This window comes from Oncorhynchus clarkii, chromosome 5 (assembly GCF_045791955.1).
Source record: "Oncorhynchus clarkii lewisi isolate Uvic-CL-2024 chromosome 5, UVic_Ocla_1.0, whole genome shotgun sequence".
Classification (NCBI taxonomy): Eukaryota; Metazoa; Chordata; class Actinopteri; order Salmoniformes; family Salmonidae; genus Oncorhynchus; species Oncorhynchus clarkii.
In genome coordinates this window covers 32,319,669-32,336,595 of record NC_092151.1, presented here as the reverse complement: position 1 = coordinate 32,336,595, position 16,927 = coordinate 32,319,669, and the positions used below count along the sequence as shown (strand labels likewise).

Sequence of the window (16,927 nt, the reverse complement as noted above, 5' to 3'; positions counted from 1 at the left end):
TTGTTCTGTTACAAACCCAACAGTGTGTTTGTGCACTCCCCCACAGTGGAAAATTGATTTAGCAGAGTGCTGAATCAATTGTACATTGTGGGAGAGTGCACAAACACACACATACACACACACTCACTCTGTCAGAGACACACATGTACACACACATAACTGCTCCTGTAGAAGCCTATAAATGTGTATTGTGTGCCATCAACCCTATAGCCACTGGTTTGTAACAGGCCATCCATCAAGGGAGGACATACACAGATAGGGAACAGTCTCTCTATGGGAGAGATGATTCAAAAGAACCACTGATCAAAGCAGTTGATCAGTGAGAGTATATACACTACATGACCAAGAGTATGTGGACACCTGCTCGTCGAACATCTCATTGCAAAATCATAGTCATTAATATGGAGTTGGTCTCCCCTTTGCTGCTATAACAGCCTCCACTCTTCTTGGAAGGCTTTCCACTAGATGTTGGAACATTGCTGCGGGGACTTGCTAACATTCAGCCACAAGAACATTAGCGAGGTCGGACCAACTCTTCCCTAAGTTGTTCGATAGAGTTGAGGTCAGGGCTCTGTGCAGGCCAGTCGAGTTCTTCCACAACGATCTCAACAAAACATTTCTGTATTAACCTCTCTTTGTGAATAGGGGCATTGTCATGCTGAAACAGGACAGGGCCTTCCCCAAACTGTTGCCACAAAGTTGGAAGCACAGAATTGTCTAGAATGTCATTGTATGCTGTAGCGTTAAGATTTCCCTTCACTGGCCGAACCATGAAAAACAGCCCCAGACCATTATTCCTTCTCTACCAAACTTTACAGTTGGCACTATGCATTGGGGCAGGTAGCGTTCTTCTGGCATCCTCCAAACCCTGATTTGTCAGTAGGACTGGCAGATGGTGAAGCGTGATTCATCACTCCAGAGTACTCGTTTCCACTGATCCAGAGTCCAATGGCGGCGATCTTTACACCACTCCAGCCGACGCTTGGCATTGTGCATGGTGAACATAGGCTTGTGTGCGGCTGCTCGGCCATGGAAACCCATTTCATGAAGCTCCTGACGAACAGTTCTTGTGCTGACGTTGCTTCCAGAGACAGTTTGGAACTTGGTAATGAGAGTTGCAACCGAGGACAGACGATTTTTAGCACTTGGCCTACCACTTCGCGGCTGAGCAGTTGTTGCTCCTAGTTGTTTCCACTTCACAAAAACAGCACTTACAGGTCACCGGGGTAGCTCTAGCATTGCTCTAGCAGGGGAGAAATTAAATTAACTGACTTGTTGGAAAGTCTGACTTGTACTACGGTGCCACATGGAAAGACACTGAGCTCTTCGGTAAGGCCATTCTGCTGCTAATGTTTGTCTACTGAGATTGCATGGCTGTGTGCTCAATTTTATACACATGTCAGCAATGGGTGTGGCTGAAATAGCAGAATCCACTAATTTGAAGGGTTGTCCACATACTTTTGTATGTGCATTAATTATACTGGTTGTGTAGAACCAACTCCTGATCAATGCAATGGCTTGGGACTGTTGTGAATGTGTCCACTAAAACGGAGTATGAAGATATTTGGAGCAAGTCAAAAGAATGCAATCGGGTCTGGGTGAATTTCACTGCTCTTAAACAGAGTTTGCACTTAAGTAACGTGCCGTTATCAGGAGTTGATTGTACATGGGTTTAGCTTAACTTCTTATGGCTGCAGGGGCAGTATTGAGTAGCTTGGATGAAAGGTGCCCAGAGTAAACGGCCTGCTCCTCAGTCCCAGTTGCTAATATATGCATATTATTATTAGTATTGGATAGAAAACACTCTGAAGTTTCTAAAACTGTTTGAATGATGTCTGTGAGTATAACAGAACTCATATGGCAGGCAAAAAACTGAGAAGAAATCCAAACAGGAAGTGGGAAATCTGAGGTTGGTTGATTTTCAACCCAGCCCCTATTGAATACACAGTGGGATATTGGTTATGTTGCACTTCTTAAGGCTTCCACTAGATGTCAACCGTCTTTAGAAACTTGAATGAGGCTTCTACTGTGATGTGGGGCCGGATGAAATGAAGTTTGAAATGTTTCTATGACCTGTAATATAACTTTTTGAAGTTTTCGTCCAACATTTGGCTGGACCTGCATGAGCGTTTGGATTTGTGTACTAAACGCCCTAACAAAAGTAGCTACTTGGACATAAATAATGGACATTATCGAACAAATCAAACATTTATTGTGGAACTAGGATTCCTGGGAGTACATTCTAATGAAGATCATCAAAGGTAAGGGAATGTTTATAATGTTATTTCTGATTTCTGTTGACTCCAACATGGCGGATAATTTATTTATTTCTCTTCCTGTGTGCTGTTCTCAGATTATTGCATGGTTTGCTTTTTCCGTAAAGTTGTTTTGAAGTCTGATACAGCGGTGGCACAAAGGAGAGGTATACCTATATTTCCATGTCTAACAATTGTATTTTCATCGACATTTATAATGAGTATTTCTGTAAAATGATGTGGCTCTCTGCAATATCACTGGATGTTTTTGGAACTAGTGAACGTAACTCGCCAATGCATAATGAGATTTTTCAAATATAAATATGAACTTTATCAAACAAAACATACATGTATTGTGTAACATGAAGTCCTATGAGTGTCATCTGATGAAGATCATCAAAGGTTAGTGATGAATCTTATCTCTATTTGTGCTTTTTGTGACTCCTCTCTTTGGCTGGAAAAATGGCTGTGTTTTTCTGTGTCGGTGGTGACCTAACATAATCGTTTGTGGTTCTTTCGTTGTAAAGCCTATTTGAAATCGGAAACTGTGGTGGGATTAACAACAAGATTACCTTTAAAACGGTATAAGATACATGTATGTTTGAGGAATTTTAATTATGAGATTTCAGTTGTTTTGAATTTGGCGCCCTGCACTTTCACTGGCTGTTGTCATATCGATCCCGTTAATGGGATTGCAGCCGTAAGAAGTTTTAACTTGATATACAGTCAAGCAGGACAGGCACATTGGGTCCTTCCTTACCCATGTCGGCGGTCACCAGGGTGGAGTGGTTTTCAGGCAGTGAGACGGACGCCCCGTCCTGGTCCAGGCTGTGTCCGTCCTCATTGACCTCCTGCTGGCTGTGGCTGAGCTCCGAACGCAGCTCCGAAAACTCATCCTCCTCCCTGGGGGACAGAGGGTCACAAAGTTATGTCTGAGTTAGGTCCAACAGATACGAGTGTAGCCTTGTTGCCAGATATGTTTGTGCTTGGATATCGCTGTCATGGCAAATGGCATCGGCTAAAGCATAAACAGATCTGGTAACAAGACGGGTATGACTCACACATATTTTCAAAATAAGAAATTCTTACAAGTTCCAGTTTTTTTACTTCAATGTTGTTTTCATGACCACACACACACACACACACACACACACACACACACACACACACACACACACACACACACACACACACACACACACACACACACACACACACACACACACACACACACACACACACACACACACACACACACACACACACACACACACACACACACACACACCAGATGATGGTGTACAGAATCTAGAAGAAGAAATTACAGATATTTTTGTTTTGTAGGGTATGAGCTATTCATCTAATAATAGCAGACACAGTAACCATGCATCATGTGAATCCTAAAAGCTTTGAATATAGTTAACATGGTTAATATCTGGAAAAAATTACCCGAGATTTTGAATTCAGGATGAAGCAACAAAATGTGGAATAAATCAGGGGTGTGAATACTGTATGTGTGTGTGTGCGCGCATATGTACAGAACGTGCTTCAGATGAACTTCTCGGCATTAGTATTTAAATATATGCACAAGCATATAGGACTATGTGAATATTCCATATGCATGTGATATTGAAATAATAAACTCTATTGGTGAAAGTAGTACTACACAGACAACCTCACTGCTGCTACCACCAAACATTGATATGTCAAGTCCTGGCAGTAGATCTGAATTATAGGGTTGTTTGACTGCATTTCATTGATTTGATACAATCTTTATTGTACATCTGTGAAATAAATAGCCAGGCAGTAAATTCACATCGCAGAGTTCTCACAAGGTCGGCAAATAGAAAGTACTGACTCACAGACTTATGTGCTGTTCTGTTCATGTCGCAGGATACACTGAATTGGTATGGCACAGTTTATGCAAACACATACACACACAAATGACCAGAGCATGAAAGAAAACAGACTTTATAATGAACCTAATCAAAAACCAGTACACATTTTGGAGATGGAGGAATTTTGGGGGGTTGCCATGCTTGAGTTCATTCTAATGAATTGTTTGGTTAATGTTCCTGCTTAGCACTCAAAACCATGCCTGTTATGTCAGAGGAGTTTGTTCCGGTGTGCTGAGCACCTATGGAGAGGGCTGGAGAGGGCACTTGAGCTAGGAAAACAAACATTTAGGAGGCCTCTGACGCAAATGCTGCCATTTTGATTTCACTACAGTAAGTAAACAACGGAGGAAGAGAGTTATACGACAGGGTACGAAAAAGGGATTCCAATCAAAGGGAGGCACCTTTAGGGTACCTAAGGGAATTGAGGGCGGAGGTGGTGTGTGTGTGTGTTGCATTAGGGTACCTAAGGGGATTGAGGGCGGAGGTGGTGTGTGTGTGTGTTGCATTAGGGCTGGGCGATATATTCAATTCATTTGATTAATTTGAATGTATATGTTTCTGCACAATATTCCAAATGCCTGTTATTTTGAGCGTTTATGTCCGCTTGTTCTCATGTTGTATATTTGGTCTCGTCTCCTTTGCTCCTCTGTGCACCATCCCATTTACACCAGAGATCCGTGTTGCAGGTCTCCGCCCTAACAATGGAAGTCGCTGTCCCAAAGGCGGGTAGGCAGGCAAAAAGCTTAGGTCCAACATAAACCCATTGGCCTTATTTTGGACAGATTTTAACCAGAGTGAAACCTCTCCCTCTATGGTTCGCTCGCACTCACTCACTCGCACTCGCACACACACACACACACACACCGTCCCCCCCTCACATTAACAAAGTTGAGAGTTCTGACAAGCTTTCTGACAAGCAGTTTCAACTCGCTATTTGCGTTTGAGGTTTGGTCCACATGGACACCGAAACACATTGAGACATTATTTTACTGTAATAGAGAAGTTACCTTTTCTAACGATACCATTTTTAAGTCTCAACTACTCATGTAGTTGCGTGCAGAGCAGACTACTAAAACGAGAGTATCAATGAACATTGATTCTGGAAAATGAATGCTCAGTTTGTCGTGCGCAGCATTGGGGTACCACATATCGCAAGCAGCATTTTAGCTAAAGACTGTTATACTAGCTGTCTGGTCTGTGTTTTTAAATGTGCAATAAGCATAAAACACACTTAGATAAGGAATTGGCAACTCATTCTCAGTCTGAGAAATAAGGCAGGCCACTTGATTTTAACATCTGAACAAAGTGGACAGGCTAGCATGGTGTTCAAACAGTTGGAGATGGACAGAAGAGTGTGTTCATAACAATTCAACTGTTCTAACTTGTTAGCTAACACATAGATCCAAGTTGGCTAAACTTGAAATATACAGATTAGCTGGCTACTCACTGGCACGTTAGGCTTGAGAGATTGTTTATGAGACCTGTGCTAATTTTCTATAATACCTGCTACAAGAAGTTAGTCATTACTTGTGAATGTGCATTACGCATGGTTCTAGTTAAATTGGTAACAAAATAGGGCATTTTCATAGACAGACGTGAAAGCCAGATGAGTGATTATTGCAACAACAAAAAAACAGGTTAAACTATTTTGATAACATTGAATTATTAGTGGGTCTTATGAATGTGGAAGGCTTATATTTAGCCTAGGTATAATTTCACAAGCCCTGAATTCATTAGATTATTGCTGACTCTTTGAAATACAGTGTATTTGACCTTTAAACGTACAACAAAGCTTATTTAGATAAAAAATATATATACTTTTTAATTGAACTGCCCTTAAGTTTGAAAAAAATAGAGATATGATTTTTAGGCCATATCGCCCAACCCTAGCCTGCATACCCTATGTGCGCATGTATGTGTCTGCTTGTGTGTGTGAGTGTGCATTTGTGTCTACCACCCACCTGATGGTAGAGCCCTGTAGCACGTCTATCTTCTTGTTGAGCTCAGCGATGATGCTGTGCAGCTCTGTGATCCTCTCCTCGTATCGTAGGGTGGTCCGCTCCTGAACGTCCTCATGCTCCCGCATCAGATAGGACTGCTCACACTGGCAAAACACACGCATACACATTAACCGTGTTATCCCACTGAGCTAATGCCTTGATATCTGAGAGGCGACCTATTCTGTTATTTGGGAATTTTGAAAGGAATGCAATCTAAAAACATCTAACATTTCTTAACTGACATCACAATTTAGAGATTGAATCATGTTACTGTAAAAAGCCACCATTCAAAACCCATAACAATGACGCCCATTCAATGCGTGGAGTGTGGAGAATGGCATTTCAACAAAAGGTATCTTTCTACACAGTCGCGTGTAATTTGGAATGGGAATAAATCCAGAGGAAATTCTCTGCTGGGTTGCCAGATTTTTGTCTCTGGCGTACAAATGCACACACACACACACACACACACACACACACACACACTGCACCGTTGTGTACAAGGTCAGGCCTAAGGGCTTTTCTGGGGATTGTCTACATGGAGCTCAGAGGCTGGGAGAGAGGGAAGGGTATCGGCTTTCCACTCAGCTATATTACAAGTGAAGGGGGAGAAGAGGTGTGTGTGTGTGTGTGTGTGTGTGTGTGTGTGTGTGTGTGTGTGTGTGTGAGAGAGAGTGAGTGTGTGAGAGATCTGGCTTGAGCGTGTGTCATACTATGCCTCCTAGAATGACCTCAGAATGACCTTTCCTGGCCTGCGTCGGAGGTTGAACATGAAAATAAAACAAAGACAAAGAGGGGTCTGCCTAGTGCTTTATACAATTTGACATTAATCAAGCACTAAAACCACTACAAGACAAAGGAGACGATTGTGGACTACAGGGCTGCAGTGGAGCAGGTTGAGAGCTTCAAGTTCCTTGGTGTCCACATGACCAACAAACTAACATGGTCCAAGCACACCAAGACAGACAAGAAGAGGGCACGACAAAACCTATTCCCCCTCAGGAGACTGAAAAGACTGAAAAGGAAGGCCCTAAAAATTGTCCAAGACTCCAGCCACCATAGTCATTAAACTGTTCTCCCTGCTACCGCACGGGAAGCGGGACCGGAGCGCCAAGTCTAGGTCCAAGAGGCTTCTTAACAGCTTCTACCCACAAGCCATAAGACTCCTGAACATCTAATCAAATGGCTACCCAGACTATTTGCATTTCACCCCCTCTTTTACACCGCTGCTACTCTCTGTTATTATCTATGCATAGTCACTTTAATAACTCTACCTACATGTACATATTACCTCAATTACCTCGACTAACTGGTGCCCCTGCACATTGACTCTGTACCGGTACCCCCCTGTATATAGTCTCGCTATTGTTATTTTACTGCTGCTCTTTAATTATTTGTTACTTTTATTTGTAACTTTTTTTTTGATAGGATTTTCTTAAAAGTGTATTGTTGGTTAAGGGCTTGTAAGTAAGAGTTTCACAGTTGTACCACCTGTTGTATTCGACGCATGTGACAAATAGACTTTTATTGGATTTGAAGCGGTCCCATACAAGTACTATGGACTTATTCACAAAGGTTTAACGTCATGAAAATAATTCCTATGTTTTTGTATAAAGACATTACACTGCCAAAAGAATGTGAAACATGTCATATAATTTACATGATGAAAAGACAAACCTCTGTCATGAGAAACATGAGGTCGTGTGGAATCGTTCTGCGATCTTCTAAACTAGAGCCCCATTGAATAAGTCTCAGTCTCAGTCAATAGATCGGGTAGTCAGGAGTCAGGGGTATACTTCACCCTAAACAAAAACATCTGTGTATGAAAGGTCAGGGGTTCAGGTGACGAGATATGAGCCTCAGGCTGACACAGCCATCAGTCCCCACGCAGAGACAGAGCCCCAATGTGTCTGTATGTTATCCTATGTGTTGAGTCAGGAGTCCACCAATCAACTGGCCAGCGGTGACAATTAGAAGAGCTGAGTGGTTTAGCTCCCTTGCCCCAGGGAGAGCTGCAGTGACAAAGAGCAGCTTCCAGTCAGCCATTGTCATGTCACACAGTGTGTTGATTTGTAAATAACAATCAACAAGGGTCGCATAGAGCCAACAGTGTTTTTTTGTTGCTTCAATAGAGTGATCAGGGACATGCAACTATAGTTTTCCTTCACAGAAAACATTTGTGCAGCACATTCGGCAGAAAATAGCTGCATTTTCAGCAGATGACAACAGAAGTGCAACGCTATTTGTCTGGCAGCCAAAAAAGTACATGAGCTCACAATGAAAAACAATACATGGCCATATTTCTAATGATTATCATAGAAAGAATGTAGCCAGCTACATTTCCTAATGTTTTGCTTAAAATTCATCTTGAGACGGGGCATCATAGTGTTAAGCTTTCTGCAGAGTTTGAGAAATCTGTACAGCTGCCACTGCTATCTTGATTTCCTTGCGTTTTTTTCTCCTCTGTCTCTCATTCACATTCGCTTGTAAATGTCCAAACTCACCAAAAATGACATTCGGTAGCTCCTACCTATATATGTATAACTTTATGAGCTGGACTGCCAGTCTTTGCAATTAGTTTATTTACGTTTGCGCTCATTAGCATATTTAGCTAGCATCTTCCATGGAAATTCGTTATTACTTGTTCTAATTTTGTTAGCATTCTGGTAATAGACACCCAGATGCTTTTTGGAGACCCTTATGTACTAAACCGGGATGCGAGAAGGACAGTAATGACGATAAGAAAATGTTGATACCACCCAACCCTAATCACAATGGAATCTAACAACAATGGCAAGTGCAAGTATATTCCAAGCCATTTCTTTATCTTAAAATCAATGGTCTATCCCTATTCATCTAACTGCAGTGGAACTGATGGGAAACTAGAATAAAAACTAATGTTTCCAGCATTAATATTTGACACAAATAATAGTACCAGATATTGTTTACAGCCGCCGCCACTAGGTAAATACCCATAGCTGATTCAGCTGCCACCAGAGGTATTCCACAGCTCTTTGAAGCAGCGTCTGTTTCTAGGTCCAGGGGGAAAGGGGCCAGGGCATTTATAGAACAGGTACTCACACAATCTGTCTCTCTATTTCTCTCCCTCTATCACACTCGCTCCATTACACAAATGCATAAACACCTAATAATTCTCTCCATAAACAAGCATTCTCCCCCTTTCTTGTTCTCGCACACACCAAGCAAGCCCAAAACGCCATCCTCTGAGAGAGACCGTGCCAAACACTGGGACCGGGAAAACTACAAAGCAGATCGAAGCTGAGCAGTTGGCATGATTACTGACGTTCCTGGTTCCAGTGACATATGGGGTGTGTTGCTTCATGCCAAATAATCCCAAAATCTATTTGCTCTTTATTTTAAAAAGTAAAGCTTCCAGTCTCTCATCACTGTATGAGAGCAGGTATCCAGAGAACCAGAGCTGGAATTAAATCCTCCTACTCCTCTAATACACACCCAAGGTCACAGAGAATCACTGTCACTGGGACAATAACATTACACTGAAGACAATGTAATGTTATGGGAAGGTGATAACCGACAGCTGAAAAGAAAGCAGGTAATTTCGAGCATGCTAGAATGATAGTACCGACAAAAAAATTAGCAGCATTCTGCACCTCTTCTCTATGTACTCTGATTGGAGAATATGGACTGGGTGTTTTGGGGGAAGAGGGGAGGATTTCCAGACACATTGTAATAGATGAGCCATTCAATTCAAATGCCTGTGTACAATGTCAGCTATTCCAGGATATTCTTAAAAAAACTAAATAAATCTCACTCATGTGAAGCCAGTTCAATTCCATCACAGATTTCTACTGTAGTTCTTTAATATCCATCATTGGGGGACCGAGTGGCGCAGCGGTCTATGGCACTGCATCGCAAGAGGCGTCACGACAGACCCGGGTTTGATCCCAGGCTGTATCACAACCGGCCATGATCGGGAGTCCCATTTGATGGCACACAATTGTCCCAGCGTCGTCCGGGCTAGGGGAGGGTTTGGCCGTCATTGTAAATAATAATTTGTTCTTAACTGACTTGCCTAGTTAAATAAAGGTTAAACAAATAAAACATTATTTAGCAGTTTGAGTTATTATGCAAAGATAAACCCTATAAAAGAAAGTTTCCATACCAGAGGTCTAATCCTCAGGTGCAGAAAAGGAACTATTTACAGTGTTTTTTCCAATTATGGGTCATGAGAGATCCACTGCAGCTGGCTTGTAGACAGAATTATTATTAAGATTTGTAATTTATAAATGGAGTGGTGGCAGTAACCACTGCATTACACCAATGTTCTGGGCATGGTACTTTGAATGGGTAGCTTAGCTAAGTGAGTGTCCAATACAATGATGAACATGAGTCTATGTGAATATACATTCAGTGCCCAGTTTATTAGGTACACCCATCTAGTACCGGTTCAGACCCTCCTTTGCCTCCAGAACAACATTTGGGGCATGTAAACGTTGCTCAATTGGTATCAAGGGACCTAACGTGTGCCAGGAAAACATTTCCCACACCATTACACCACCACCACCAGCCTGTACCGTTGACACTAGGCAGGATGGGGCAATGGACTCATGCTGCTTACACCAAATCCTGACTCTGCAATCACCATGACACAACAGGAACCAGGATTCGTCAGCAACTTGATCTTATAACTTCACTTTGGGATTTGATGTAATTGGATGAACGTTGATTTTTGACCCATTAATTCCACATGGTTACCTGGTAAATTTCACATGGTTACCTGGTTAATTTCACATGGTTAGTGTTAATTCCACATGGTTACCTGGTAAATTTCACATGGTTAGTGTTAATTCCACATGGTTACAGGGTTAATTTCACATGGTTAGTGTTAATTCCACATGGTTACCTGGTAAATTTCACATGGTTAGTGTTAATTCCACATGGTTACCTGGTTAATTTCACATGGTTAGTGTTAATTCCACATGGTTACCTGGTTAATTTCACATGGTTACAGTGTTAATTCCACATGGTTACCTGGTTAATTTCACATGGTTACCTGGTTAATTTCACATGGTTACCTGGTTAATTTCACATGGTTACCTGGTTAATTTCACATGGTTAGTGTTAATTCCACATGGTTACCTGGTTAATTTCACATGGTTACCTGGTTAATTTCACATGGTTACCTGGTTAATTTCACATGGTTACCTGGTTAATTTCACATGGTTACCTGGTTAATTTCACATGGTTAGTGTTAATTCCACATGGTTACCTGGTTAATTTCACATGGTTAGTGTTAATTCCACATGGTTACAGGGTTAATTTCACATGGTTAGTGTTAATTCCACATGGTTACCTGGTAAATTTCACATGGTTAGTGTTAATTCCACATGGTTACCTGGTTAATTTCACATGGTTAGTGTTAATTCCACATGGTTACCTGGTAAATTTCACATGGTTAGTGTTAATTCCACATGGTTACCTGGTTAATTTCACATGGTTAGTGTTAATTCCACATGGTTACCTGGTTAATTTCACATGGTTACAGTGTTAATTCCACATGGTTACCTGGTTAATTTCACATGGTTACCTGGTTAATTTCACATGGTTACCTGGTTAATTTCACATGGTTACCTGGTTAATTTCACATGGTTACCTGGTTAATTTCACATGGTTAGTGTTAATTCCACATGGTTACCTGGTTAATTTCACATGGTTACCTGGTTAATTTCACATGGTTACCTGGTTAATTTCACATGGTTACCTGGTTAATTTCACATGGTTACCTGGTTAATTTCACATGGTTAGTGTTAATTCCACATGGTTACCTGGTTAATTTCACATGGTTAGTGTTAATTCCACATGGTTACCTGGTTAATTTCACATGGTTACCTGGTTAATTTCACATGGTTACAGTGTTAATTCCACATGGTTACAGGGTTAATTTTACATGGTTACCTGGTTAATTTCACATGGTTAGTGTTAATTCCACATGGTTACAGGGTTAATTCCACATGGTTACCTGGTTAATTTCACATGGTTAGTGTTAATTCCACATGGTTACAGGGTTAATTCCACATGGTTACCTGGTTAATTTCACATGGTTACAGTGTTAATTCCACATGGTTACAGGGTTAATTTTACATGGTTAGTGTTAATTCCACATGGTTACAGGGTTAATTTCACATGGTTAGTGTTAATTCCACATGGTTACCTGGTTAATTTCACATGGTTAGTGTTAATTCCACATGGTTACAGGGTTAATTTTACATGGTTAGTGTTAATTCCACATGGTTACAGGGTTAATTTCACATGGTTAGTGTTAATTTCACATGGTTACAGGGTTAATTTCACATGGTTACAGTGTTAATTCCACATGGTTACCTGGTTAATTTTACATGGTTAGTGTTAATTCCACATGGTTACAGGGTTAATTTCACATGGTTAGTGTTAATTCCACATGGTTACCTGGTAAATTTCACATGGTTAGTGTTAATTCCACATGGTTACAGGGTTAATTTCACATGGTTAGTGTTAATTTCACATGGTTAGTGTTAATTCCACATGGTTACCTGGTAAATTTCACATGGTTAGTGTTAATTCCACATGGTTACAGGGTTAATTTCACATGGTTAGTGTTAATTTCACATGGTTACAGGGTTAATTTCACATGGTTACAGTGTTAATTCCACATGGTTACAGGGTTAAAACAGAAACAACTCAAAAAGTTAAGTTAGGTATTAATTCTGAGTGGTTAAGGTTAGGGCTATGGTTTCGGCAAAGCATAAAACTAAATCAAATCAAATCTGTTGTTTCCATTTCGTATCTTCAAGTACTCTCCTTGCTTGATAGACAATTGTGAACTGGTCTAAGCGCCGTGAGTTGGAGCCCAGTGCTGTGCCATAATTGTTGTATTTTTGGGGTGAGCACCGAGGACAGCATACAGTGGGGCAAAAAAGTATTTAGTCAGCCACCAATTGTGCAAGTTCTCCCACTTAAAAAAAAGAGAGGCCTGTAATTCTCATCATAGGTACACTTCAACTATGACAGACAAAATGAGAAGAAAAAAAATCCAGAAAATCACATTGTAGGATTTTTAATTAATTTATTTGCAAATTATGGTGGAAAATAAGTATTTGGTTTGTAGGTGACAAGCAAGATTTCTGGCTCTCACAGACCTGTAACTTCTTCTTTAAGAGGCTCCTCTGTCCTCCACTCGTTACCTGTATTAATGGCACCTGTTTGAACTTGTTATCAGTATAAAAGACACCTGTCCACAACCTCAAACAGTCACACTCCAAACTCCACTATGGCCAAGACCAAAGAGCTGTCAAAGGACAACAGAAACAAAATTGTAGACCTGCACCAGGCTGGGAAGACTGAATCTGCAATAGGTAAGCAGCTTGGTTTGAAGAAATCAACTGTGGGAGCAATTATTAGGAAATGGAAGACATACAAGACCACTGATAATCTCCCTCGATCTGGGGCTCCACGCAAGATCTCACCCCGTGGGGTCAAAATGATCACAAGAACGGTGAGCAAAAATCCCAGAACCACACGGACCTAGTGAATGATCTGCCGAGAGCTGGGTAACAAAGCCTACCATCAGTAACACACTACGTCGCCAGGGACTCAAATCCTGCAGTGCCAGACGTGTCCCCCTGCTTAAGACAGTACATGTCCAGGCCCATCTGAAGTTTGCTAGAGAGCATTTGGATGATCCAGAAGAAGATTGGGAGAATGTCATATGGTCAGATGAAACCAAAATATAACTTTTTGGTAAAAACTCAACTCGTCGTGTTTGGAGGACAAAGAATGCTGAGTTGCATCCAAAGAACACCATACCTACTGTGAAGCATGGGGGTGGAAACATCATGCTTTGGGGCTGTTTTTCTGCAAAGGACCAGGACGACTGATCCGTGTAAAGGAAAGAATGAATGGGGCCATGTATCGTGAGATTTTGAGTGAAAACCTCCTTCCATCAGCAAGGGCATTGAAGATGAAACGTGGCTGGGTCTTTCAGCATGACAATGATCCCAAACACACCGCCCGGGCAACGAAGGAGTGGCTTCGTAAGAAGCATTTCAAGGTCCTGGAGTGGCCTAGCCAGTCTCCAGATCTCAACCCCATAGAAAATCTTTGGAGGGAGTTGAAAGTCCGTGTTGCCCAGAAACAGCCCCAAAACATCACTGCTCTAGAGGAGATCTGCATGGAGGAATGGGCCAAAATACCAGCAACAGTGTGTGAAAACCTTGTGAAGACTTACAGAAAACGTTTGACCTCTGTCATTGCCAACAAAGGGTATATAACAAAGTATTGAGATAAACTTTTGTTATTGACCAAATACTTATTTTCCACCAAAATTTGCAAATAAATTCATTAAAAATCCTACAATGTGATTTTCTGGATTTTTTTTCTCATTATGTCTGTCATAGTTGAAGTGTACCTATGATGAAAATTACAGGCCTCTCTCATCTTTTTAAGTAGGAGAACTTGCACAATTGGTGGCTGACTAAATACTTTTTTGCCCCACTGTATATCCACATCCTCAGAACCTTCTCAAAATTCTGAAATCGACGTGTGTTTCTAATGACCAGTCTATTCGTCAGGACCAGGCAATGTTTTTCAACTCCTCAATTGTCCAGTGTTGGTGATCGCATGCCCACTGGAGCTGCTTGTTCTTGTTTTTAGCTGATATCAGTGGAACCCGGGGTGTTCACCTGCTGCAAAAACCCATCCGTGACAAAGATAGACGAGTTGTGCATTCCAAGATGCTGTTCTACACACCACTGTTGTACCACACCGTTATTTGCCTGTTTGTGTCCCGCCTGTCAGCTTGCCACGATTCTTGCCATTCATGTTGGATGTTTTTTGTATGTCGCACCATTCTCGATAAACCCTAGACATTGTCGTGTGTGAAAAGCCCAATTGGCCGGCCCTTTCTGAGGTACTGGAATGGGAAAAACAAGTGACCTAAGCGACTCTGAGCATGGTATGGTTGTTGGTGCAATGCTCAGAGTCACTTAGGTCACTTGTTTTTCCCATCCTAACGTTCAATCGAACAGTAACTGAATGTCTTGATGCCTGTCTACCTGCTTTATATAGCAAGCCACGGCCACCTGACTCACTGTCTGTAGGAGCGATCCACTTTGTGAACGAGGTGGTGTACCTAATAAACTGAGTATATGTCTTCGGCCCAATAGAGTAGAGTACCTGTGCTTTGGCCAGTCTCTTCTCCAGCATCTCTCGCTCTCTCTCCGTCTGCACCAGCCGCTTGTTCAGCTCCACCACATCCCCCTTCAATGAGGCCAGGGCTGCCAGATGGAGCTAAAGAGAGAGGGGAGAGGAGAGAGTGTTACAACCATAACACACACCAAGTTACAACAGATTCAGTGAGTACAGAGCACACGAACTTCTTTGTCCTCACACATAGACACTCTAGGGAAGGGTTGAAGCCCAAAGCAGAACAGAGAGAGTGCTAACACTAGCATGTGGATCACGCAGACTTGTCACTTGGGTGGGCCGAGGTGTCTCACACACACGCCTGTTCAACTATCTGAGGGATCACAAATGTCCTATACACACTCCTCTAGTCAGGTAACCTGCTCACAGTCATGCTTTAAGCCCTATGCTTTCCTAATACCAAAGGCAACTTCCATTTAAAAAAAAATATGACCAAGTTTTTAAAATGGTACAGGTTAAGTTAGTTACAGAGGAGAGGACTACCTTGGCTTAAACTTCTTTTTTTAAACAGCACAGTCATGCTTTCTCATATCAATGGAAAAGTCTCTCAAACTAAATATAAGCCCAGGGGCATTCAGAAACTCTGCTCTTACCCCTTAACTCAGCATATAGCAACAGAAGAACAGAAAACTCTAGGAAAGGCGGGATAAGAAAAAGAGTGCTATCTTCTCTGCAACAAGCTTTCTGTTTCGCCATGCAGTGGGGAGGCTTAACGCTCAGAGGAACTAAAGCTGTCGTGACTAAGCAGAGACCAAGTCCAGACACATCACATGGGACTGCATGCCACTAAGCTGCAAGGAGAGTCCTTTCCAAACGAGACAGGGGAGCTGACTTGGTTTTCAAGGGAAGAAAGACCAACTTCCAAATATATCCAATCCTGATTCTTAAATTAGCCTCTACTGCTAACCTAACTCAAACCAGCCCCTGAAGATGTATTTTCACTGCTTGAGTTTGCAGTATAGCCTAGTGGTTCCAAAATGTTTTGGATATCAAACTAAAACAAATTCTCTTGTGGACCTCTAGACAAAGCAATGTTGTAAGCCTAACGAGTGACCACAGCACAATCAGCACAAGCCAAAAGGCAGTAAGAATTGTCCGCGACCCACCAAGTGTGTGTCTACCTACTATTTAGCAAACGGGCTACACAAAGAACAGGCTTACAATAATTAACGGTGAATATTTTGGACTCAGTACTTTTGACAATAACTCCTGAATAGTAGATATTTGGTGAAAAGTCAGTTGCACAAAAGGAAAGTGTTATTCATTTACACAACTTCAAGGTGAATCTTTTTTCCCCCACTTTACCTGCATTTTCTCTATACAAAGAACTCCATACACACGTACTCTTAACACCATAACTATGGATAGAACATTGCTGCGTCGGCAGCGATTTGAATGAATTAACCAGCGATAGTGTGTTTCCTCTGCCGTCTCTGATGATCCCTGAGCGGAAGAAACGCTTTGAATGAATCCTCTCAGGAAGTGAAAAAAACCCGGAAACATCAGAGAGATGGACCACAAGGTTCACCTACTGTTCCAAATGGACCATTTA

At 41.7% G+C, this 16,927-nt stretch overlaps 1 protein-coding gene across 5 annotated transcripts in view; it reads right to left on the bottom strand.

Moving 5' to 3' along the window:
- The window catches only part of LOC139408668 (colorectal mutant cancer protein), a 115,747-nt gene that overhangs the window by 45,670 nt on the left and 53,150 nt on the right, over nt 1–16,927 (bottom strand). For all 5 annotated transcript variants that reach the window (XM_071152850.1, XM_071152849.1, XM_071152851.1 and 2 more), the window contains 3 exons: nt 15,346–15,459; nt 6,115–6,257; nt 3,016–3,158 (listed from right to left, as the gene is read on the bottom strand). In XM_071152850.1, coding sequence (XP_071008951.1) covers nt 3,016–3,158; nt 6,115–6,257; nt 15,346–15,459 — 400 coding nt within the window. The remainder of the gene's footprint in view (nt 1–3,015; nt 3,159–6,114; nt 6,258–15,345; nt 15,460–16,927) is intronic.